The sequence below is a fragment of the Strongylocentrotus purpuratus genome, unplaced genomic scaffold (genome assembly GCF_000002235.5).
Source record: "Strongylocentrotus purpuratus isolate Spur 01 unplaced genomic scaffold, Spur_5.0 spur5_scaffold_4, whole genome shotgun sequence".
NCBI lineage: Eukaryota > Metazoa > Echinodermata > Echinoidea > Camarodonta > Strongylocentrotidae > Strongylocentrotus > Strongylocentrotus purpuratus.
In genome coordinates, this window is record NW_022145610.1 from 6602162 (window position 1) to 6629134 (window position 26973).

At 41.1% G+C, this 26973-nt stretch overlaps 1 protein-coding gene across 4 annotated transcripts in view; it reads right to left on the reverse strand.

Annotated features, from left to right (window-relative positions):
• LOC105437150 (cilia- and flagella-associated protein 251-like) overlaps positions 1 to 26973 on the reverse strand; it is a 75140-nt gene that overhangs the window by 11789 nt on the left and 36378 nt on the right. For all 4 annotated transcript variants that reach the window (XM_030998262.1, XM_030998261.1, XM_030998259.1 and 1 more), the window contains 4 exons: positions 26665 to 26875; positions 14834 to 14999; positions 13742 to 13952; positions 4883 to 5092 (listed from right to left, as the gene is read on the reverse strand). In XM_030998262.1, coding sequence (XP_030854122.1) covers positions 4883 to 5092; positions 13742 to 13907 — 376 coding nt within the window. In that variant the 5' untranslated portion in view covers positions 13908 to 13952; positions 14834 to 14999; positions 26665 to 26875. The remainder of the gene's footprint in view (positions 1 to 4882; positions 5093 to 13741; positions 13953 to 14833; positions 15000 to 26664; positions 26876 to 26973) is intronic.

A 26973-nucleotide genomic window follows, 5' to 3' on the forward strand; every position in this document is an offset into this window, starting at 1 on the left:
GTGAGGAAGCCCCCCCCCCCCTAATACAGGCTGTGTTTCAAATAAAGAGATGACCAAAAACTATAATTTTAATCGGAAGTATCATAGTCGAGAAAGCGTAAGAAACGTGGTTGGTGTAGCCATGGGGGGGGGAGAAGCGGGCTGGCCTAATAGGCAGGCTGTATTTTGAATAAAGAGATAACAAAACATAAGATTGGCGTAGCCACGAGGGAAAGGGTGAGGAGAGCCCCCCCCCCCTAATACAGGCTGTGTATTAAATAAAGAGATAACAAAACTATAATTTAGTCGGACACATCATAGTCAGAAAGAGTAAGGACATAAGATTGGCGTAGCCATGAGGGAAAGGGTGAGGAAGTCCCCCCCCCCCCCTAATACAGGCTCTATTAAATAAAGAGAGAAAAAAAAAAATAATTACAGTCGGACGTATCATACTCGAGAAAGAGTAAGGAAATTTGCTTGCCTAATACAGGCTCTGTATTAAAAAAAGAGATACAATATAACAAAACTATGATTTCAGTCTAATGTTTCATAGTGAGAAAGAGCAGGGAAATGTGATTCACATAGCCACGGGGGAAGGGGAGGGTGCTCGCCTAATACAGGCACTGTATTAAATGAAGGCAAAAACAAACTTTAATTTCAGTCGGACATATCATATTCCAGAAAGAGTAAGGAAATGTGGTTTGGTGTATCCACTGGGGAAAGGGGGCTCACCTAATACAGGCTCTGTATTAAAGAGAACTAAAGAAAAATTTTAGTTGAACATATCATTGTTGAGAAATAGGTAAATGTGATTGGCATAGCCACGAGGGAAAGGGTGGGGACCCCCCCCCCCCCCTAATACAGGCTAGGTACTAAATAAAGAGATAAAAAAAACCATAATTTTAGTCGGACATATTCATAGTCGAGAAAGCGTAAGGAAACGTGGTTGGTGTAGCCACCAGGGGAAGAGGGAGGGGGGAGGGAGGGAGTGGGGGGGGGGGTGGCTCGCCTAATACAGGCTCTGAACTACATGAAGAGATAACAAAACTTTAATTTCAGTTGGACATATAATAGCCAGAAAGAGTAAGGAAATAAGATTGGGGTAGCCACGAGGGAAAGGGTGAGGAAGCCCCCCCCCCCCCCAAATACAGACTGTGTTTTAAAGAAAGACATAACAAAACTTTCCTTCTGTCGGACGCAATCATAGTCGAGAATCGTAAGCCATGGGGGGGGGGGCCTGGCTCGCCTAATACAGGCTCTGAATAACATGAAGAAAAAAAACTTTAATTTCAGTTGGACATATCATAGTCAAGAAAGAGTAAGGAAAAAAAATTGGCGTAGCCAAGAGGTAAAGGGCGAGGCCCCCCCCCCCCCCCCCCCCCCCCCCCCCCCCCCCCCCCCCCCCCCCCCCCCCCCCCCCCCCCCCCCCCCCCCCCCCCCCCCCCCCCCCCCCCCCCCCCCCCCCCCCCCCCCCCGAATACAGGCTGTGTTTTAAATAAAGAGATGACCAAAAACTATAATTTTAGTCGGACATATCATAGTCGAGAAAGCGTAAGGAAACGTGGTTGGTGTAGCCATGGGGGGGGGGGAGAGAGGGGGCTGCCTACTACAGGCACTAAAATAAAGAGACAACAAAACTTTTATTTCCAGTCGGACGTATCATACTCGAGAAGAGTAAAGAAATGTGATTGGTTAGCCACGATGGGAATGTGGGGGGCATTCCTAATACAGGCTGTGTATTAAATAAAGAGATAACAAAACTATAATTTTAGTCGGACATATCATAGTCGAGAAAGCGTAAGGAAATGTGGGGGCTAGCGTAATACAGGCTCTGTGTTATATAAAGAGACAAAAAATAATAATTTCAGTTGGAAGTATATAGTCGGGAAATAGGGAAATGTAATTGGTGTAGCCACTGGGTGAGGGGGGGGGCTAGCTTAAAAACAGGCTGTGTGTTATATAAAGAGAAAACAAAACTTTAATTTCAGTCGGAAGTATCATAGTCGAGAAAAAGGGAAATGTGATTGGCATAGCCACAAGAGGAAAAGAGGGGGGGGGGCTCGCATAATACAGGCACTGTATTACATGAAGGTAAAAACGAACTTTAATTTCAGTCGGATATATCATAGTCCAGAAAGAGTAAGGAAATGTGGTTGGTGTAGCCACTGGGGAAAGGGAGCTAGCGTAATACAAGCTCTGTGTAATATAAAGAGACAAAAAATAATAATTTCAGTCGGAAGTATCATAGTCGGGAAATAGGGAAATGTAATTGGTGTAGCCACTGGATGAGGGGGGGGGGGGCTAGCTTAATACAGGCTGTGTGTGTTATATAAAGAGAAAACAAAGCTTTAATTTCAGTTAGACATATCATAGTCCAGAAACAGTAAGGAAATGTGGTTGGTGTAGCCATGAGGGGAATGTAGGGTAGAGGTCCCCCCCTAATACAGGCTCTGTATTAAATAAAGAGATAACAAAACTTTACTTTCAGTCGGACGTATCATAGTCGAGAAAGCGTAAGGAAACGTGGTTGGTGTAGCCACGAGGATGAGGGGGGGGGGGGGGGGGGGCTGGCTCGCCTAATACAGGCTCTGAATTATATAAAGAGAAAACAAAGCTTTAATTTCAGTTAGACATATCATAGTCCAGAAAACAGTAAGGAAATGTGGTTGGTGTAGCCACGAGGGAAAGGGTGAGGAAGCCCCCTCCCCTCTAATACAGGCTCTGTATTAAATAAGGAGAAAAAAAAACTTTTCTTACAGTTGGACGTATCATACTCGAGAAAGAGTAAGGAAATGTGGTTGGTGTAGCCACGAGGGAAGAGAGGGGTTGGGGGGGGGGGGTAGGGGGCTGGCCTAACACAGGCTGTGTTTTAAATAAAGAGATAACAAAACTATAATTTTTAGTCAGACGTATCATTGTCCAGAAAGAGGGGTTGGGGGGGGGGGGGGGTAGGGGGCTGGCCTAACACAGGCTGTGTTTTAAATAAAGAGATAACAAAACTATAATTTTAGTCAGACGTATCATAGTCCATAGGTGAGGAAGCCCCCCCCCCCCCCCAATACAGGCACTGTATTAAATGAAGATAAAATAAAACTTTAATTTAATTTGGACATATCATAGTCCAGAAAGAGTAAGGAAATAAGATTGGCATAGCCACGAGGGAAAGGGTGAGGAAGTCCCCCCCCCCCTAATACAGGCTGTGTATTAAATAAAGAGATACAATTTAAACAAAACTATGATTTCAGTTTTATGTTTCATAGTTAAGAAAGAGCACGAAAAATGTGATTTACATAGCCACGGGGAAGGGGGAGGGGGGCTCGCCTAATACAGGCTCTGTATTAAGTAAAAAACTAAAAACAAATTTTAGTTGAAACAATCATTGTTGAGAAAATAGGGAAATGTGATTGCATAGCCACGAGGGAAAGGGTGAGGAAGCCCACCCCCCCCCCCCCCCCCCCCCCCACCCCCCCCCCCCCCCCCCCCCCCCCCACTACAGACTGTGTATTAAATAAAGAAAAAACAAAACTATAATTTTAGTCGGACATATTATAGTCAAGAAAGCGTAAGGAAACGTGGTTGGTGTAGTTATTGGGGGGGGGGGGGCTTGCCTAATACAGGCACTAAAATGAAGAGACAACAAAAACAATTAATTACAGTCAGACGTATCATACTTAAGAAAGAGTAAGGAAATGTGATTGGTTAGCCACGACGGGAATGTGGGGGGGGGGGGACATGCCTAATACAGGCTGTGTATCAAATAAAGAGATAACAAAAACTATAATTTTAGTCGGACATATCATAGTCGAGAAAGCGTAAGGAAACGTGGTTGGTGTAGCCATGGGGGGGGGGGGGGGCTGGCTCACCTAATACAGGCTCTGAATTACATGAAGAGATAACAAAACTTTAATTTCAGTTGGACATATCATAGTCCAGAAAGAGCAAGGAAATAAGATTGGGGTAGCCACGAGGGAAAGGGTGAGGAAGCTCCCCCCCCCCCCCAATACAGGCTGTGTTTTAAATAAAGAGATGACAAAACTATAATTTTAGTCGGACGTATCATAGTCGAGAAAGCGTAAGGAAACGTGGTTGGTGTAGCCATGGGGGTGGGGGGGAAGGGGCTGGCCTATTACAGGCTGTGTTTTAAATAAAGAGATAACAAAACATAAGATTGGTGCAGCCACGAGGGAAAGGGTGAGGAAGCCCCCCCCCCCCTTATACAGGCTGTGTATTAAATAAAGAGATAACAAAAACTATTTTCACACTAACCTAGGTTCGGACACATAAACCAAGAAAATTAACGTGTAAATCTCCCCAAAAACGGACGATACCATTATTTATAGGGGTTTATAGGGGTTTTGCCAGTTGGATAAAAAACTAACAAAAACACCACAAAAAGCGCCTATGTACACTATTTGGCAGTTCTAAACATGGTTTCGCCATTTTCAAACAAACCTTGGTTCGGACACATTAACCTAGGTTCGGACACATTAACCAATAAAATTAACAAGTAAATCTCCCCGAAAAAACGGACGATACCATTATTATAGAAGTTTATAGGGGTTTTGCCATTTGGATAAAAAACTAACGAAAACACCAAGCTAGGTTCGGACACATTAACCAATGAAACGTGTAAATCTGCCCTAAAAACGGACGATGATCTGCAATCAGAAGGAATGATATTTTTTTGTCCCGAGGCGTGCAAAACAATAAAAGTTTTAAATATCAAAGGATTTCCTTACTCAAATTATAATATAAAAGATTATGCTGTGGCAATTATTCGTATTCTATAGCAGCACAAAACTGATGTTCATTGTTTTTATGTGGTCCCATTCACACACTTATATGATGCTCCTTTAAGTTGGGTTTGTGAAAGGGGAATAAGGCAGTAACTTTGACTGGTTACCTTTGACAGAGCCCTGAGGATAGCCACATTGAGTAGCTAGGGGAAATGGTCTCGTCTTGGCCTCTTCTTTCCACTTTAAGTTCAGGTATGCATCTTCTGCCTCTTCTTCCCTCCTCTCGGCTTCTGCTTCAGCTCTTTGTTCTTCCTTCTCCTTCTTCTCCTTCATCTCTTTTGCAGCCTTCTTTTGCTCCTCCATTCTCCATAGTTCTCCTTCAAAGTAAAGGGTAGATGAAAGGTGATTTCTTATTCTGGCAATTGCAGAAAACAGAATCTCACAGATTTAAACAGAACTATTTTAAAGACTAGAAAGAATGATAATACAATCACAAGGGTTCATTTTAAGTGACATCTTTCAATGGGAGTTAACAAAGGTTGGTCTCTTGTTTCGATTAAATTTTGATTAAAAATGAGAAAGATATTAATTTTTGAAGTTGCAAAACAAATTGGCAACATTATGCCATATTTTGCATTTATTTTCAAGCTCCCCTGCTATTTGCCCTGTACTTAAAAACTTCAAAAAACCTATACTTCCGTTAAAGCCCCACTGCACTACTCATAGCTACTTACACCCTCGATATAGCAAACAATGCTACCTTCCATGATGCACTAAATAAGTCCTTTATTCTTATCACCCCACATATTTCTTCTTTCAAATCCATCATTTTATGCAGTGGTTTCCATATTCATGTAAAGACCCACACCAAAAAAAAGTGGTCTTACATGTTTGAGGACTTGAGCTGCACTGTTAGATTTTATTACAACCACAAAATGGCTGCCAAGATGGCTGACATGCAGTCCATGAAACAATAATCACCAATCACAAGATTGGACAATAAGTAGGTAACCAATAGAGAAGCTTGTAAAAGATAGAGTGCCATGTGCATATACATGTAGTGTGCTGGGTTGAATAGGCAATAGATAGGAAGAGTGTGTGTGTGTGTGGTGCTATAGCAGGTAATGTGCATGAGGATGAATGAATAGGGACAGAACAATAGAAGCCAAGAGCTAGCAGACATGAGAGAATGAATGTAGGTCAGAAGTGCGCTGAAGCATATCGGAGTGGAAAGCTAAATGTACAGTGTAAAATAAACAAGTAACCACTTGGATCAGTGCAATTAAAACCTTACATTCAACTTGGTTCCATTTAAATTGGACTGTAGTCGTGTGCCACGGTTGCTTCCTAGGGTTCTCCATCAATTTCACAAAGCAGATAGCGTAGATTTACAGAAAACGATTGAATGTATTCCATGGAATCTATTTATTGATGAAGAGAGCATTGATAACACATGTGAACTTCACACTTGTGTTGCAGGCAGCAATCAAAGATGTATTTATCAAAGGAAATAGTTAATTTTAAAGAAATTTAAATGCCATTACCAAATCATGCATGCCCAAGTCTTGCCAGTATCATTCTTTGAGTATTTAAATAGAGGAACAGCTGAAAAGTCTTTTATCTATTCACACATTGAAAAGTGATTGTTATAACTTTCTCTGATTGTGCATATATTAAGATGCATGGTGGGAAATCAATTGTTCAGGCAATGATTATTTATCAGCTCATCATGTTTATGCATAAGTCACAAGAAATGTTGGTGAGGAGGGGATAAGTTGTACTAACTGTCCTAAAAACTCTTTATCTGTTGGTAAGGTATATATGGAGGAGACTGCACTTGCACTGGATGTGACGCCATGTTCACATGCAGGGCCAGATCATCAGTTGGGGGGAAAATGGGGTTAAAATTTGTGGGGTAAGTATATGCTGTATATCTGGCCCCTGTTGTCACAGTTCCATGTTAGTAGTTTTCTGCTAGCATGGATCTCCCCTGGTTCTCCCCTGGTGGCATTTATTTGAATATGATAAATCAAAATATATTAAAGCTCTTGAAATATCTTGAGCATTTCTCTCTCTGTTTAACCATTAATTTCGTGCATTTGTTAGTTTTTTTGAGACGGTTTTAGTAAAGTAACGAGTAAAACGTGCTGATGCGTATTGACATCTAGCGCGGTATACTTGCTGAGAGGCAGCACGATTTGAATTTTCAAAGTATTCTTTCTAACATCGGTAAGTTGAAACAAGGGAAACACTCTCGGCGGTCTCGCCTGCATTACGCAATTGAATGGAAGTTGGAACATTATTACAGGCAGGGTGGCCCATTAGCAGGCCCCCAAAAATGAAATCCTCTGAATATAATCAGCATTTTGAAGTGAATATTGATTAAGAATCATAAACAAAGAACAAAAAATAATTCATTTATTCTCATATGAAGTTGTGAAAACATAATCCAAGGCTACTGACCTAAAATGACCTTTGACCTTGTGACCTGGAATTTGTGTATATGATTTGTGATACTTGATAACCCTTGGGTACAAGTTTCATGGGATTTGAACAAACACTTTTGAAAATATGTTAAAAATTCAAAATCTTGATGTAGATACCACAAAAAAAGTCTAAGTTTGTTGACCTAAAATGACCTTTGACCTTAACTTAGTGACCTGAATTCTACTCACATGATACAGGATACTTGATTACCCTATAGTCCAAGTTTCATTGACTAAGAACTTATACTTTCAAAATTATATCAAAAATTCAAAAACTTAACCTTAGGTTAAGTTTTTGAGGTTGTTGACGCCGCCGCCGTCGCCGCCGTCACCGGAAAAGCGGCGCCTATGTTTCGCTTTTTTGCTACGCAGGCGAGACAAAATTGGAAAAGCCAAGTTATTCCTTATATTATCTATTGTTTTATCTCTTTTTTGGAAAAATGAGATTTCCATATGTTTTGTACACAAATCACGAAAATGAGTGATTTTTGGGCTGACATGCACAGACAAAAGGTCATATGACTTTGTAACAGTAGGTCCGTTTTCGAAAAAATTTATTTCAAAAGATGCGCCAGACTTGAAAGAAAAAAGTCATACATTTCAGCGCAAGATTCTTTTGCGTTAAAAAAGAATCAGGAAAAATGTAGGCTACTTAGGGTTAAAGATAAAGTTGATTTCTGGTCATGCGATTGCATCGTGAAAGAAACGGTGAGGAATCGATCAGAAAAGGTTGATCATCTAGCATATAAGTATTGGTGCGTACTGCAAGGTTCTGGAATCATCAAAATGATAACAAATGTGGCCCAGTCTTGGTAAAGTTACAAGCACTGTACACAGAAATATGTATATGGGACTACACAAACATTTGGCGTAAAAATCTGACCTGATTTTTATGCCGTTACATGAAATATTTCGAATATTAAGGCATTTGAAGAGCCATGCTTTTCAGGAAACATTTGTTATCTGATGTCCTACCAGAGTATCCAGACTTGTATAATAACAATGATAATGCTCACAAATTATTGTTCACCTCTTCCCAGAACTCAACCTTCTCTTTAAGAGAGCCCTGGTAACCATAGAAATTGCCTACGGGAAGAGGTCCTATTCTATACTTACTTCACTAACCCACAATTGGCGTAGCCACGAGGGAAAGGGTGAGGAAGCCCCCCCCCCCCCTAATACAGGCACTGTATAACATTAAGATAAAACAAAACTTTAATTTCAGTTGGACATATCATAGTCCAGAAAGAGTAAGGAAATAAGATTGGCGTAGCCACAAGGGAAAGGGTGAGGAAGCCCCCCCCCCCTAATACAGGCTCTATTAAATAAAGAGAATTAAAAACATATTTTAGTTGAACATATCATTGTTGAGAAAGCGTAAAGATATGTGGTTGGTTTAGACATGGAGGGGGGGGGGGAGAGGGGGAAGCTCGCCTAATACAGGCACTGTATTACATGAAGGTAAAAACAAACTTTAATTTCAGTCAGAAAGAGTAAGGAAATGTGGATGGTGTAGCCACTGGGGAAAGGGGGCTCGCCTAATACAGGCTTTGTTTTAAAGAGAACTAAAAACAAATTTTAGGTGAACTTATCATTGTTGAGAAATAGGGAAATAAGATTGGCGTAGCCACGATGGAAAGGGTGAGGAAGCCCCCTCCCCCCCCCCCCCCCCAATACAGGATCTGTATTAAATGAAGAGAAAATGAAAATTTAATTACAGTCGGATGTATCATACTCAAGAAAGAGTAAGAAAATGTGGTTGGTGTAGCCACGAGTGGAAGAGGGGTGGGGGGGAGGGGCTGGCCTAATACAGGCTATGTTTTAAATAAAGAGATAACAAAACTATGATTTCAGTCTGATGTTTCATAGTCGAGAAAGAGCAGAGAAATGTGATTCACATAGCGACGGGGGAAGGGGGAGGGGGGCTCGCCTAATACAGGCTCTGTATTAAAGAGAACTAAACACAAATTTTAGTTGAACATATCATTGTTGAGAAATAGGGAAATGTGATTGGCATAGCTACGAGGGAAAGGGTGAGGAAGCCCCCCCCCCCCCAATACAGGCTGTGTATTAAATAAAGAGACTATGATTTTAGTCGGACATATCATAGTCGAGAAAGCGTAAGGAAACGTGGTTGGTGTAGCCATGGGGGGGGGGGGAGGGGGCTTGCCTACTACAGGCACTAAAATAAAGAGACAACAAAACTTTTATTTCCAGTCGGACGTATCATACTCGAGAAAGAGTAAAGAAATGTGATTGGTTAGCCACGATGGGAATGTGGGGGGGCATTCCTAATACAGGCTGTGTATTAAATAAAGAGATAACAAAACTATAATTTTAGTCGGACATATCATAGTCGAGAAAGCGTAAGGAAATGTGGGGGCTAGCGTAATACAGGCTCTGTGTTATATAAAGAGACAAAAAATAATAATTTCAGTTGGAAGTATCATAGTCGGGAAATAGGGAAATGTAATTGGTGTAGCCACTGGGTGAGGGGGGGGGGGCTAGCTTAAAACAGGCTGTGTGTTATATAAAGAGAAAGCTAAACTTTAATTTCAGTCGGAAGTATCATAGTCGAGAAAAAGGGAAATGTGATTGGCATAGCCACAAGAGGGAAAGAGGGGGGGGGGGGGGCTCGCATAATACAGGCACTGTATTACATGAAGGTAAAAACGAACTTTAATTTCAGTCGGATATATCATAGTCCAGAAAGAGTAAGGAAATGTGGTTGGTGTAGCCACTGGGGAAAGGGAGCTAGCGTAATACAAGCTCTGTGTAATATAAAGAGACAAAAAATAATAATTTCAGTCGGAAGTATCATAGTCGGGAAATAGGGAAATGTAATTGGTGTAGCCACTGGATGAGGGGGGGGGGGGGCTAGCTTAATACAGGCTGTGTGTTATATAAAGAGAAATCAAAGCTTTAATTTCAGTTAGACATATCATAGTCCAGAAACAGTAAGGAAATGTGGTTGGTGTAGCCATGAGGGGAATGTAGGGTAGAGGTCCCCCCCTAATACAGGCTCTGTATTAAATAAAGAGATAACAAAACTTTACTTTCAGTCGGACGTATCATAGTCGAGAAAGCGTAAGGAAACGTGGTTTGTGTGGCCACTAGGGGATGAGGGGGGGGGGGGGGGGGCTGGCTCGCCTAATACAGGCTCTGAATTATATAAAGAGAAAACAAAGCTTTAATTTCAGTTAGACATATCATAGTCCAGAAACAGTAAGGAAATGTGGTTGGTGTAGCCACGAGGGAAAGGGTGAGGAAGCCCCCTCCCCCTAATACAGGCTCTGTATTAAATAAGGAGAAAAAAAAAAATTTCTTACAGTTGGACGTATCATACTCGAGAAAGAGTAAGGAAATGTGGTTGGTGTAGCCACGAGGGGAAGAGGGGTTGGGGGGGGGGGGGTAGGGGGCTGGCCTAACACAGGCTGTGTTTTAAATAAAGAGATAACAAAACTATAATTTTAGTCAGACGTATCATTGTCCAGAAAGAGGGGATGGGGGGGGGTAGGGGGCTGGCCTAACACAGGCTGTGTTTTAAATAAAGAGATAACAAAACTATAATTTTAGTCAGACGTATCATAGTCCATAGGTGAGGAAGCCCCCCCCCCCCCCCCCCCACCCCCCCCCCCCCCCCCCCCCCCCCAATACAGGCACTGTATTACATGAAGATAAAATAAAACTTTAATTTAATTTGGACATATCATAGTCCAGAAAGAGTAAGGAAATAAGATTGGCATAGCCACGAGGGAAAGGGTGAGGAAGCCCCCCCCCCCCCCTAATACAGGCTGTGTATTAAATAAAGAGATACAATTTAACAAAACTATGATTTCAGTTTTATGTTTCATAGTTAAGAAAGAGCACGAAAATGTGATTTACATAGCCACGGGGAAGGGGGAGGGGGGCTCGCCTAATACAGGCTCTGTATTAAAGAAAAACTAAAAACAAATTTTAGTTGAACATATCATTGTTGAGAAATAGGGAAATGTGATTGGCATAGCCACGAGGGAAAGGGTGAGGAAGCCCCCCCCCCCCCCCCACTACAGACTGTGTATTAAATAAAGAAAAAACAAAACTATAATTTTAGTCGGACATATTATAGTCAAGAAAGCGTAAGGAAACGTGGTTGGTGTAGTTATTGGGGGGGGGGGGGCTTGCCTAATACAGGCACTAAAATGAAGAGACAACAAAACAATTAATTACAGTCAGACGTATCATACTTAAGAAAGAATAAGGAAATGTGATTGGTTAGCCACGACGGGAATGTGGGGGGGGGACATGCCTAATACAGGCTGTATATCAAATAAAGAGATAACAAAACTATAATTTTAGTCGGACATATCATAGTCGAGAAAGCGTAAGGAAACGTGGTTGGTGTAGCCATGGGGGGGGGGTGCTGGCTCACCTAATACAGGCTCTGAATTACATGAAGAGATAACAAAACTTTAATTTCAGTTGGACATATCATAGTCCAGAAAGAGCAAGGAAATAAGATTGGGGTAGCCACGAGGGAAAGGGTGAGGAAGCTCCCCCCCCCCCCCCCAATACAGGCTGTGTTTTAAATAAAGAGATGACAAAACTATAATTTTAGTCGGACGTATCATAGTCGAGAAAGCGTAAGGAAACGTGGTTGGTGTAGCCATGGGGGGGGGGGGGAAGGGGCTGGCCTATTACAGGCTGTGTTTTAAATAAAGAGATAACAAAACATAAGATTGGTGCAGCCACGAGGGAAAGGGTGAGGAAGCCCCCCCCCCCCCCCCCCCCCCCTTATACAGGCTGTGTATTAAATAAAGAGATAACAAAACTATTTTCACACTAACCTAGGTTCGGACACATAAACCAAGAAAATTAACGTGTAAATCTCCCCCAAAAACGGACGATACCATTATTTATAGGGTTTATAGGGGTTTTGCCATTTGGATAAAAAACTAACAAAAACACCACAAAAAGCGCCTATGTACACTATTTGGCAGTTCTAAACATGGTTTCGCCATTTTCAAACAAACCTTGGTTCGGACACATTAACGTAGGTTCGGACACATTAACCAATAAAATTAACAAGTAAATCTCCACGAAAAACGGACGATACCATTATTTATAGAAGTTTATAGGGGTTTTGCCATTTGGATAAAAAACTAACGAAAACACCAAGCTAGGTTCGGACACATTAACCAATGAAACGTGTAAATCTGCCCTAAAAACGGACGATGATCTGCAATCAGAAGGAATGATATTTTTTTGTCCCGAGGCGTGCAAAACCCTAAAAGTTTCAAATATCAAAGGATTTCCTTTATACTCAAATTATAATATAAAAGATTATGCTGTGGCAATTATTCGTATTCTATAGCAGCACAAAACTGATGTTCATTGTTTTTATGTGGTCCCATTCACACACTTATATGATGCTCCTTTAAGTTGGGTTTGTGAAAGGGGAATAAGCAGGCACAGTGGAGCACCCCAATTACCGTGCGATCGACTCTCGTCCAGTAAACATCATTTGCATAAAATCAACAATTGTGTACCGATCGATGCGAAAAAAAGTAAACAAATTTCGAAGACAAATTCTTCATTAATGTGATGAATATCACCAATCAAAGCTACTAAATCGAGTATTGAATAAATTTGCAAGACACTCATGTGTATAAAAAGAGTTATTGATGCATAGAAAATGTGAAATTTAAGGGATAGTTTTGACGAACAAAAACGAAAAAAATGAGATACAAAATCACCGTAAAATTCACCATTTCTTTTAGAGCGAGAAAGAATTGCCTCGTATGAACAGAAAGAAAATTTAATAATCTCAATCCTTGTGAAATATCTCTTTTCATAGTTGCTTGATAGGGTCGCAACAGAGAAAAACATACCCCAATGTCCGAATCTCATCGAACAAAAATAATCCTTCGTTGTCGCAAAATTGTTTGACCAGTCCCATACATTCAAATGTGTGTCATGTCTGAACCTCGCGTGTGCGTTGGCTATACATGTCTTGCCAGCCGACTGCACACGTGCACTGCATGCGCAGTACATCGCTGAGATCGATGACGTCATGTTCAATGAGTTCGCTGACTACAACTTTTAAAAATGAAGCCCCATGAAAAAGAACGTTATAACCAAAAAAAATACAGCGGTGAAGCGAAAATTTCGCCCATGTATGGATTCAACCCTAATGAATATTCATACCAAGTCTCTTCTTCGTGCATTGCTTGATAGGGTCACAAACTTAAAAAGTAGACGTCGTGTTTTTCGAGGGGCGAAGCTCAAAACACATTAATATCTCGAGTTTTATTCCATGGAATTTCGTATTTATTTCAATGACATCAAATTTATAATAATTATAGTTAGTATGGAAAGTTTCATAGCGATATTGGCAGTAATAAAGGCGCAACGCGAATTTTAAGATTTGACATTCTAGCACACACATGTTCGGATTCACGCAGATGTCCGTTGGTTATTCAAATAGAACGGGCCGCTATTATGATATGCAAATTGGGGTGCTCCGCCGTGCCTGTAAGGCAGTAACTTTGACTGGTTTACCTTTGACAGAGCCCTGAGGAAAGCCACATTGAGTAGCTAGGGGAAATGGTCTCGTCTTGGCCTCTTCTTTCCACTTTAAGTTCAGGTATGCATCTTCTGCCTCTTCTTCCCTCCTCTCGGCTTCTGCTTCAGCTCTTTGTTCTTCCTTCTCCTTCTTCTCCTTCATCTCTTTTGCAGCCTTCTTTTTGCTCCTCCATTCTCCATAGTTCTCCTTCAAAGTAAAGGGTAGATGAAAGGTGATTTCTTATTCTGGCAATTGCAGAAAACAGAATCTCACAGATTTAAACAGAACTATTTTAAAGACTAGAAAGAATGATAATACAATCACAAGGGTTCATTTTAAGTGACATCTTTCAATGGGAGTTAACAAAGGTTGGTCTCTTGTTTCGATTAAATTTTGATTAAAAATGAGAAAGATATTAATTTTTGAAGTTGCAAAACAAATTGGCAACATTATGCCATATTTTGCATTTATTTTCAAGCTCCCCTGCTATTTGCCCTGTACTTAAAAACTTCAAAAACCTATACTTCCGTTAAAGCCCCACTGCACTACTCATAGCTACTTACACCCTCGATATAGCAAACAATGCCTAAGCAGTAATAATAACAACAATAATGAACGTTATTTGTATAGCGCATATCACTAACACCATGAAAGTCCCTATGCGCAGTGACAGTTGGTTCCTTTTTCCTATGTCAATTTAGAGCTGATAACCACTTGTCAGTGACCACGCAGGGAGGTCTAATCCCTCTTGGCCAAACTAGTGCAGATAGGTTTTAAGAAAATTTGCAATGATACGTTCACCCTAAATATAATTATTTCAAAGATGTTTTTATACAACCCCTGTATGAATCATCTTTTCCCTAACCAATCAGTGAGAAAACAAAAGTTTATAAAATTGGAGAGGAGCTTGCAAGATATGTCACAGTGTTGCCAATTTGTGTTTCAATGATGACATCTTTGAAAATTCATAACTTTCTTATTTCTAGTCGGTTTTTGCTCAAACTTTCACTGACCTGTTTCTTTCATTTTCCTGCTTTTATTAAAAGCAACTTAATATCAGGGTGGACTTCCCTTTAATTAACACTCACCTTTGCTTTCTCCTGGACTCTCCTCTTCTCTTCTGCTTCAAGTTGTTTCTTTGGCTTTTCTCGATTTCTGCTCCTTAGTCGTTCTTTCCTCAATCCACATGTTGACCTTGACCTCAATGACCTTAGCTTTCTCCACCTTCATCTTCTTCTCCCTCTGCAGCTTGGCCTATACTCGATAAACAGAGAAAAGAAGAGAACAGAGTGAGTGAGAGTGAGAAAGGGGGAGGAAGGAGAGGGAGAGTAAGAGAGAGGAGGGAGGGTGAGAGAGGGGGAGGGGAGGAAAGGCTGGAAAGAGAGAGAGAGAGAGAGATAGAGAGGGAGAGTAAGAGAGAGAGGGAGAGTAAGAAAGAGAGGCTGGAGAGAGAGAGAGAGAGAGAGAGAGAGAGAGAGAGAGAGAGGGTGGGTAAGAGAGAGAGGTAGAGCGAAAGAGGGGGCAGGGGAGGAGAGGCTGGAGAGAGAGAGAGAGAGAGAGATAGAGAGAGATATCTCAATGTACTTTGCGCCAATGCATGTCACCACAGCCCTAACTGCCATCAACAAATACCCAAGACATAAGATCTAATCCAAGACTCCCACCAACAAGCCCGCAGCCAAAACCATCCCTGAAGAGAACCAACCCGCAGCTACACCACCGAAACAAACTGTTGTCCTTCCCTATATCGGTCAAGCCTCTCACAAGATTCAGCATATCCTTCAAGCAGCAGACATCCAAGTTCGACACAGTTCCTCCAACAAACTCCATTCGATACTCCACTCCCACGAAGACAAGCATCCAAACCACAAGAAAGCTGGAGTCTACAAAATACCATGCGAATGTGGAAAAGTCTACATTGGTGAAACGGGAAGAAATCGGGAAACAAGACTCAAGGAACACAGAACCAGCTTCAGACTCAGCGATTGGGATAAGTCCGCTATCGTCAAACGCGCCCAGCAACACGAACACACCATCGAATGGGATAACGGTCATCTCATCTCCATAATGAAGCACTGGCATGCACGCCGAATCCTGGAAGCCATCAAAATTCACCGCCACAAAACCGTTCCCCAAGACTCAGGATTATACATCAATGACATCTGGAAACCCCTACCCGGTCACTCCTCCTCCACCACCGCCTTCACCACCCCAGCAGACACCCGTACATCAACCACCGCCACCCGCCGAACCCTCAAAGCAGCCGCCAGCCTCACAGCTACAATGCACAGCAGACAACAGCAGACTACAACGACGCCTACGTCAGGGACACACACAGCGTCTCGCCGACAGCACACCCCACTCATGGATTCGAAACTCTCCGACGTCCGTAACCCGGAGACTCCAGCCCAGACGGACAGCCAGACTGACCAGCAGACCATCTATGTCCACTCCCCGATGACTCAAGCCCACACGGTCATGCATTTTTCCCCATCGTGACGCACGCCAGCTATTCTCCACTCCTGACGACGGATAGTCAACCTGTTCGAAACGTCGAGCCAACTCCCGCCTCTCTCCAAGCGCTATAGTTCTCCTTAGAACTATAGCTAAGAAAGATAACCAACAGTCTTTTTCAAGACTATACCAACAGTCCTTTTCAGGACTAACAAACCCTCAAGAAAGATTACAGAGTCAGAGTCCTTTTCCCTCTCTCTCTCTCTCACACATGGTGCAACCGCAAGCCTACTGAATATCTACATCACCATGCAAGCCGACACTTGCAAGTAGCATCTAAGATGATGTTGGCCGCAAAAGGGACATAGTATCTTTAAAAGGAAGCTAACTAAGCTCACGCCTCCTTTTGTGATTATTGTAGCAACGTGGATTTTTGACACCGTCTTATAACATAGATTACTATGGTAATTATTTTTTCACTCATTCACTCATTTGCATATTTAAGGTAATTTATGGAAATAAGGTACAAAAATTGTATTTTACTGTGTCATGAATTGTCACTCAAGTACCGATTTTTAGTGAAATCAGTTGAGTTTTGAACAGTGGTGTTTGAAATGTTGAGAATCAATACAACAGTTTTTAATACAGCAGCAATTGCAGCCACAGTTTTCAAATTAAATAACCCATGAAAAGAAACCAGTTCAAACCAAGTACAGGTTGGGTAACGTCACCCTGGAAGAAGTGCAACACCACCCCTACCTGAATTCAAAGGGACTCGGTTGGGCCACACATATTGACCAAACTTCATCAAATTACATGTAGGCCCAAATTAGAGTTCTATGCAGCTACATGTACAGTATATGGGAACCACAGCATAAGTCAGACCAGGACAAACTAGACATTCAAAATGAGGGACTATGACAGGGAATCAAGTGTTACAAAGACGTTAGAAAATCTAAAATGGGGAACTTTGAAAGTCAGCAGAACCAAAGCCAGACAAGGAAACACATAACACATGGATTAACACCCAGCAACATATCAACTTATCTACTCATTTCAAAATGGCGCTACGGTACATACTTTATGCTCTTTGCATTTCCACAACCACTGAACTCATAAGAGTTTAAAGCAACTGACCAAAGGTTGATATTTAAAAACTAGATATCTTTGAAACAATGATATTTCCACCTTTCAATTAACATCAAATACTCCACTTTTGAATTGATCATGTCTGGTGACGTGGAGCATAATCCGGGACCTGAACATTCAAATTCGTTACGTCATACACTCAATTTTCTACCACTGAATGCCTGTTCCCTTGGTAATAAACTGAATGACCTGAAAGTGAGAGTTACTTACGATGAAATAGATGAATGAACTCTGATCCCTGCGATGGTGAACTCTTAGACGTACAACAATATCAAATCTTTCGTAAAGACCGCAATCACAACAGAGGAGGTGTACTTTTTGCATGAAAACGATTCACCGCCCCGAGTTTGAGATTCCCAGCTGCGAGTTGTTATGGATTCAATTAAGTTTACCACGAAACGAAGGCAAGCTCTTTTTGGGTGTATGCTATCGTCCCCCATCATCTAATGCTACCTTCCATGATGCACTAAATAAGTCCTTTATTCTTATCACCCCACATATTTCTTCTTTCAAATCCATCATTTTATGCAGTGGTTTCCATATTCATGTAAGGACCCACACCAAAAAAAAGTGGTCTTACATGTTTGAGGACTTGAGCTGCACTGTTAGATTTTATTACAACCACAAAATGGCTGCCAAGATGGCTGACATGCAGTCCATGAAACAATTATCACCAATCACAAGATTGGACAATAAGTAGGTAACCAATAGAGAAGCTTGTAAAAGATAGAGTGCCATGTGCATATACATGTAGTGTGCTGGGTTGAATAGGCAATAGATAGGAAGAGTGTGTGTGTGTGTGGTGCTATAGCAGGTAATGTGCATGAGGATGAATGAATAGGGACAGAACAATAGAAGCCAAGAGCTAGCAGACATGAGAGAATGAATGTAGGTCAGAAGTGCGCTGAAGCATATCGGAGTGGAAAGCTAAATGTACAGTGTAAAATAAACAAGTAACCACTTGGATCAGTGCAATTAAAACCTTACATTCAACTTGGTTCCATTTAAATTGGACTGTAGTCGTGTGCCACGGTTGCTTCCTAGGGTTCTCCATCAATTTCACAAAGCAGATAGCGTAGATTTACAGAAAACGATTGAATGTATTCCATGGAATCTATTTATTGATGAAGAGAGCATTGATAACACATGTGAACTTCACACTTGTGTTGCAGGCAGCAATCAAAGATGTATTTATCAAAGGAAATAGTTAGAATGTCCAGAAGAAAGGGAAGAGCTCACAGAAGAGCTTACAAGAAAGCAAAGAAAGCAAATAATCACATACTGCACATGTAAAGAGGATTTCCATAACAATTAAACACCTTGCTCTATTGTGTACACTCTAAGAAATTTAAATGCCATTACCAAATCATGCATGCCCAAGTCTTGCCAGTATCATTCTTTGAGTATTTAAATAGAGGAACAGCTGAAAAGTCTTTTATCTATTCACACATTGAAAAGTGATTGTTATAACTTTCTCTGATTGTGCATATATTAAGATGCATGGTGGGAAATCAATTGTTCAGGCAATGATTATTTATCAGCTCATCATGTTTATGCATACTGTAAGTCACAAGAAATGTTGGTGAGGAGGGGATAAGTTGTACTAACTGTCCTAAAAACTCTTTATCTGTTGGTAAGGTATATATGGAGGAGACTGCACTTGCACTGGATGTGACGCCATGTTCACATGCAGGGCCAGATCATCAGTTGGGGGGAAAATGGGGTTAAAATTTGTGGGGTAAGTATATGCTGTATATCTGGCCCCTGTTGTCACAGTTCCATGTTAGTAGTTTTCTGCTAGCATGGATCTCCCCTGGTTCTCCCTGGTGGCATTTATTTGAATATGATAAATCAAAATATATTAAAGCTCTTGAAATATCTTGAGCATTTCTCTCTCTGTTTAACCATTAATTTCGTGCATTTGTTAGTTTTTTTGAGACGGTTTTAGTAAAGTAACGAGTAAAACGTGCTGATGCGTATTGACATCTAGCGCGGTATACTTGCTGAGAGGCAGCACGATTTGAATTTTCAAAGTATTCTTTCTAACATCGGTAAGTTGAAACAAGGGAAACACTCTCGGCGGTCTCGCCTGCATTACGCAATTGAATGGAAGTTGGAACATTATTACAGGCAGGGTGGCCCATTAGCAGGCCCCCCAAAAATGAAATCCTCTGAATATAATCAGCATTTTGAAGTGAATATTGATTAAGAATCATAAACAAAGAACAAAAAATAATTCATTTATTCTCATATGAAGTTGTGAAAACATAATCCAAGGCTACTGACCTAAAATGACCTTTGACCTTGTGACCTGGAATTTGTGTATATGATTTGTGATACTTGATAACCCTTGGGTACAAGTTTCATGGGATTTGAACAAACACTTTTGAAAATATGTTAAAAATTCAAAATCTTGATGTAGATACCACAAAAAAGTCTAAGTTTGTTGACCTAAAATGACCTTTGACCTTAACTTAGTGACCTGAATTCTACTCACATGATACAGGATACTTGATTACCCTATAGTCCAAGTTTCATTGACTAAGAACTTATACTTTCAAAATTATATCAAAAATTCAAAAACTTAACCTTAGGTTAAGTTTTTGAGGTTGTTGACGCCGCCGCCGTCGCCGCCGTCACCGGAAAAGCGGCGCCTATGTTTCGCTTTTTTGCTACGCAGGCGAGACAAAATTGGAAAAGCCAAGTTATTCCTTATATTATCTATTGTTTTATCTCTTTTTTGGAAAAATGAGATTTCCATATGTTTTGTACACAAATCACGAAAATGAGTGATTTTTGGGCTGACATGCACAGACAAAAGGTCATATGACTTTGTAACAGTAGGTCCGTTTTCGAAAAAATTTATTTCAAAAGATGCGCCAGACTTGAAAGAAAAAAGTCATACATTTCAGCGCAAGATTCTTTTGCGTTAAAAAAGAATCAGGAAAAATGTAGGCTACTTAGGGTTAAAGATAAAGTTGATTTCTGGTCATGCGATTGCATCGTGAAAGAAACGGTGAGGAATCGATCAGAAAAGGTTGATCATCTAGCATATAAGTATTGGTGCGTACTGCAAGGTTCTGGAATCATCAAAATGATAACAAATGTGGCCCAGTCTTGGTAAAGTTACAAGCACTGTACACAGAAATATGTATATGGGACTACACAAACATTTGGCGTAAAAATCTGACCTGATTTTTATGCCGTTACATGAAATATTTCGAATATTAAGGCATTTGAAGAGCCATGCTTTTCAGGAAACATTTGTTATCTGATGTCCTACCAGAGTATGAAGACTTGTATAATAACAATGATAATGCTCACAAATTATTGTTCACCTCTTCCCAGAACTCAACCTTCTCTTTAAGAGAGCCCTGGTAACCATAGAAATTGCCTACGGGAAGAGGTCCTATTCTATACTTACTTCACTAACCCACAATTGGCGTAGCCACGAGGGAAAGGGTGAGGAAGCCCCCCCCCCCCCTAATACAGGCACTGTATAACATTAAGATAAAACAAAACTTTAATTTCAGTTGGACATATCATAGTCCAGAAAGAGTAAGGAAATAAGATTGGCGTAGCCACAAGGGAAAGGGTGAGGAAGCCCCCCCCCCCCTAATACAGGCTCTATTAAATAAAGAGAATTAAAAACATATTTTAGTTGAACATATCATTGTTGAGAAAGCGTAAAGATATGTGGTTGGTTTAGACATGGAGGGGGGGGGGAGAGGGGGAAGCTCGCCTAATACAGGCACTGTATTACATGAAGGTAAAAACAAACTTTAATTTCAGTCAGAAAGAGTAAGGAAATGTGGATGGTGTAGCCACTGGGGAAAGGGGGCTCGCCTAATACAGGCTTTGTTTTAAAGAGAACTAAAAACAAATTTTAGGTGAACTTATCATTGTTGAGAAATAGGGAAATAAGATTGGCGTAGCCACGATGGAAAGGGTGAGGAAGCCCCCTCCCCCCCCCCCCCCAATACAGGATCTGTATTAAATGAAGAGAAAATGAAAATTTAATTACAGTCGGATGTATCATACTCAAGAAAGAGTAAGAAAATGTGGTTGGTGTAGCCACGAGTGGAAGAGGGGTGGGGGGGAGGGGCTGGCCTAATACAGGCTATGTTTTAAATAAAGAGATAACAAAACTATGATTTCAGTCTGATGTTTCATAGTCGAGAAAGAGCAGAGAAATGTGATTCACATAGCGACGGGGGAAGGGGGAGGGGGGCTTGCCTAATACAGGCTCTGTATTAAAGAGAACTAAACACAAATTTTAGTTGAACATATCATTGTTGAGAAATAGGGAAATGTGATTGGCATAGCTACGAGGGAAAGGGTGAGGAAGCCCCCCCCCCCCCCCCCAAATACAGGCTGTGTATTAAATAAAGAGATAACAAAACTATGATTTTAGTCGGACATATCATAGTCGAGAAAGCGTAAGGAAACGTGGTTGGTGTAGCCATGGGGGGGGGAGGGGAGGGGGCTTGCCTACTACAGGCACTAAAATAAAGAGACAACAAAACTTTTAATTCCAGTCGGACGTATCATACTCGAGAAAGAGTAAAGAAATGTGATTGGTTAGCCACGATGGGAATGTGGGGGGGGGGGGCATTCCTAATACAGGCTGTGTATTAAATAAAGAGATAACAAAACTATGATTTCAGTCTGATGTTTCATAGTCGAGATAGAGCAGAGAAATGTGATTCACATAGCGATGGGGGAAGGGGGAGGGGGGCTTGCCTAATACAGGCTCTGTATTAAAGAGAACTAAAAACAAATTTTAGTTGAACATATCATTGTTGAGAAATAGGGAAATGTGATTGGCATAGCCACGAGGGAAAGGGTGAGGAAGCCCCCCCCCCCCCAATACAGGCTGTGTATTAAATAAAGAGACTATGATTTTAGTCGGACATATCATAGTCGAGAAAGCGTAAGGAAACGTGGTTGGTGTAGCCATGGGGGGGGGGGAGGGGGCTTTGCCTACTACAGGCACTAAAATAAAGAGACAACAAAACTTTTATTTCCAGTCGGACGTATCATACTCGAGAAAGAGTAAAGAAATGTGATTGGTTAGCCACGATGGGAATGTGGGGGGGCATTCCTAATACAGGCTGTGTATTAAATAAAGAGATAACAAAACTATAATTTTAGTCGGACATATCATAGTCGAGAAAGCGTAAGGAAATGTGGGGGCTAGCGTAATACAGGCTCTGTGTTATATAAAGAGACAAAAAATAATAATTTCAGTTGGAAGTATCATAGTCGGGAAATAGGGAAATGTAATTGGTGTAGCCACTGGGTGAGGGGGGGGGGCTAGCTTAAAACAGGCTGTGTGTTATATAAAGAGAAAGCTAAACTTTAATTTCAGTCGGAAGTATCATAGTCGAGAAAAAGGGAAATGTGATTGGCATAGCCACAAGAGGAAAGAGGGGGGGGGGCTCGCATAATACAGGCACTGTATTACATGAAGGTAAAAACGAACTTTAATTTCAGTCGGATATATCATAGTCCAGAAAGAGTAAGGAAATGTGGTTGGTGTAGCCACTGGGGAAAGGGAGCTAGCGTAATACAAGCTCTGTGTAATATAAAGAGACAAAAATAATAATTTCAGTCGGAAGTATCATAGTCGGGAAATAGGGAAATGTAATTGGTGTAGCCACTGGATGAGGGGGGGGGGGGCTAGCTTAATACAGGCTGTGTGTTATATAAAGAGAAATCAAAGCTTTAATTTCAGTTAGACATATCATAGTCCAGAAACAGTAAGGAAATGTGGTTGGTGTAGCCATGAGGGGAATGTAGGGTAGAGGTCCCCCCCTAATACAGGCTCTGTATTAAATAAAGAGATAACAAAACTTTACTTTCAGTCGGACGTATCATAGTCGAGAAAGCGTAAGGAAACGTGGTTTGTGTGGCCACTAGGGGATGAGGGGGGGGGGGGCTGGCTCGCCTAATACAGGCTCTGAATTATATAAAGAGAAAACAAAGCTTTAATTTCAGTTAGACATATCATAGTCCAGAAACAGTAAGGAAATGTGGTTGGTGTAGCCACGAGGGAAAGGGTGAGGAAGCCCCCTCCCCCTAATACAGGCTCTGTATTAAATAAGGAGAAAAAAAAAAATTTCTTACAGTTGGACGTATCATACTCGAGAAAGAGTAAGGAAATGTGGTTGGTGTAGCCACGAGGGGAAGAGGGGTTAGGGGGGGGGGTAGGGGCTGGCCTAACACAGGCTGTGTTTTAAATAAAGAGATAACAAAACTATAATTTTAGTCAGACGTATCATTGTCCAGAAAGAGGGGTTGGGGGGGGGGGGTAGGGGGCTGGCCTAACACAGGCTGTGTTTTAAATAAAGAGATAACAAAACTATAATTTTAGTCAGACGTATCATAGTCCATAGGTGAGGAAGCCCCCCCCCCCCCCCCCCCCCCAATACAGGCACTGTATTACATGAAGATAAAATAAAACTTTAATTTAATTTGGACATATCATAGTCCAGAAAGAGTAAGGAAATAAGATTGGCATAGCCACGAGGGAAAGGGTGAGGAAGCCCCCCCCCCCCCCCCTAATACAGGCTGTGTATTAAATAAAGAGATACAATTTAACAAAACTATGATTTCAGTTTTATGTTTCATAGTTAAGAAAGAGCACGAAAATGTGATTTACATAGCCACGGGGAAGGGGGAGGGGGGCTCGCCTAATACAGGCTCTGTATTAAAGAAAAACTAAAAACAAATTTTAGTTGAACATATCATTGTTGAGAAATAGGGAAATGTGATTGGCATAGCCACGAGGGAAAGGGTGAGGAAGCCCCCCCCCCCCCCCCCCACTACAGACTGTGTATTAAATAAAGAAAAAACAAAACTATAATTTTAGTCGGACATATTATAGTCAAGAAAGCGTAAGGAAACGTGGTTGGTGTAGTTATTGGGGGGGGGGGCTTGCCTAATACAGGCACTAAAATGAAGAGACAACAAAACAATTAATTACAGTCAGACGTATCATACTTAAGAAAGAATAAGGAAATGTGATTGGTTAGCCACGACGGGAATGTGGGGGGGGGGACATGCCTAATACAGGCTGTATATCAAATAAAGAGATAACAAAACTATAATTTTAGTCGGACATATCATAGTCGAGAAAGCGTAAGGAAACGTGGTTGGTGTAGCCATGGGGGGGGGGGGGGTGCTGGCTCACCTAATACAGGCTCTGAATTACATGAAGAGATAACAAAACTTTAATTTCAGTTGGACATATCATAGTCCAGAAAGAGCAAGGAAATAAGATTGGGGTAGCCACGAGGGAAAGGGTGAGGAAGCTCCCCCCCCCCCCCCCCAATACAGGCTGTGTTTTAAATAAAGAGATGACAAAACTATAATTTTAGTCGGACGTATCATAGTCGAGAAAGCGTAAGGAAACGTGGTTGGTGTAGCCATGGGGGGGGGGGGGGAAGGGGCTGGCCTATTACAGGCTGTGTTTTAAATAAAGAGATAACAAAACATAAGATTGGTGCAGCCACGAGGGAAAGGGTGAGGAAGCCCCCCCCCCCCCCCCTTATACAGGCTGTGTATTAAATAAAGAGATAACAAAACTATTTTCACACTAACCTAGGTTCGGACACATAAACCAAGAAAATTAACGTGTAAATCTCCCCCAAAAACGGACGATACCATTATTTATAGGGGTTTATAGGGGTTTTGCCATTTGGATAAAAAACTAACAAAAACACCACAAAAAGCGCCTATGTACACTATTTGGCAGTTCTAAACATGGTTTCGCCATTTTCAAAAAACCTTGGTTCGGACACATTAACGTAGGTTCGGACACATTAACCAATAAAATTAACAAGTAAATCTCCACGAAAAACGGACGATACCATTATTTATAGAAGTTTATAGGGGTTTTGCCATTTGGATAAAAAACTAACGAAAACACCAAGCTAGGTTCGGACACATTAACCAATGAAACGTGTAAATCTGCCCTAAAAACGGACGATGATCTGCAATCAGAAGGAATGATATTTTTTTGTCCCGAGGCGTGCAAAACCCTAAAAGTTTCAAATATCAAAGGATTTCCTTACTCAAATTATAATATAAAAGATTATGCTGTGGCAATTATTCGTATTCTATAGCAGCACAAAACTGATGTTCATTGTTTTTATGTGGTCCCATTCACACACTTATATGATGCTCCTTTAAGTTGGGTTTGTGAAAGGGGAATAAGCAGGCACAGTGGAGCACCCCAATTACCGTGCGATCGACTCTCGTCCAGTAAACATCATTTGCATAAAATCAACAATTGTGTACCGATCGATGCGAAAAAAAGTAAACAAATTTCGAAGACAAATTCTTCATTAATGTGATGAATATCACCAATCAAAGCTACTAAATCGAGTATTGAATAAATTTGCAAGACACTCATGTGTATAAAAAGAGTTATTGATGCATAGAAAATGTGAAATTTAAGGGATAGTTTTGACGAACAAAAACGAAAAAAATGAGATACAAAATCACCGTAAAATTCACCATTTCTTTTAGAGCGAGAAAGAATTGCCTCGTATGAACAGAAAGAAAATTTAATAATCTCAATCCTTGTGAAATATCTCTTTTCATAGTTGCTTGATAGGGTCGCAACAGAGAAAAACATACCCCAATGTCCGAATCTCATCGAACAAAAATAATCCTTCGTTGTCGCAAAATTGTTTGACCAGTCCCATACATTCAAATGTGTGTCATGTCTGAACCTCGCGTGTGCGTTGGCTATACATGTCTTGCCAGCCGACTGCACACGTGCACTGCATGCGCAGTACATCGCTGAGATCGATGACGTCATGTTCAATGAGTTCGCTGACTACAACTTTTAAAAATGAAGCCCCATGAAAAAGAACGTTATAACCAAAAAAAATACAGCGGTGAAGCGAAAATTTCGCCCATGTATGGATTCAACCCTAATGAATATTCATACCAAGTCTCTTCTTCGTGCATTGCTTGATAGGGTCACAAACTTAAAAAGTAGACGTCGTGTTTTTCGAGGGGCGAAGCTCAAAACACATTAATATCTCGAGTTTTATTCCATGGAATTTCGTATTTATTTCAATGACATCAAATTTATAATAATTATAGTTAGTATGGAAAGTTTCATAGCGATATTGGCAGTAATAAAGGCGCAACGCGAATTTTAAGATTTGACATTCTAGCACACACATGTTCGGATTCACGCAGATGTCCGTTGGTTATTCAAATAGAACGGGCCGCTATTATGATATGCAAATTGGGGTGCTCCGCCGTGCCTGTAAGGCAGTAACTTTGACTGGTTTACCTTTGACAGAGCCCTGAGGAAAGCCACATTGAGTAGCTAGGGGAAATGGTCTCGTCTTGGCCTCTTCTTTCCACTTTAAGTTCAGGTATGCATCTTCTGCCTCTTCTTCCCTCCTCTCGGCTTCTGCTTCAGCTCTTTGTTCTTCCTTCTCCTTCTTCTCCTTCATCTCTTTTGCAGCCTTCTTTTTGCTCCTCCATTCTCCATAGTTCTCCTTCAAAGTAAAGGGTAGATGAAAGGTGATTTCTTATTCTGGCAATTGCAGAAAACAGAATCTCACAGATTTAAACAGAACTATTTTAAAGACTAGAA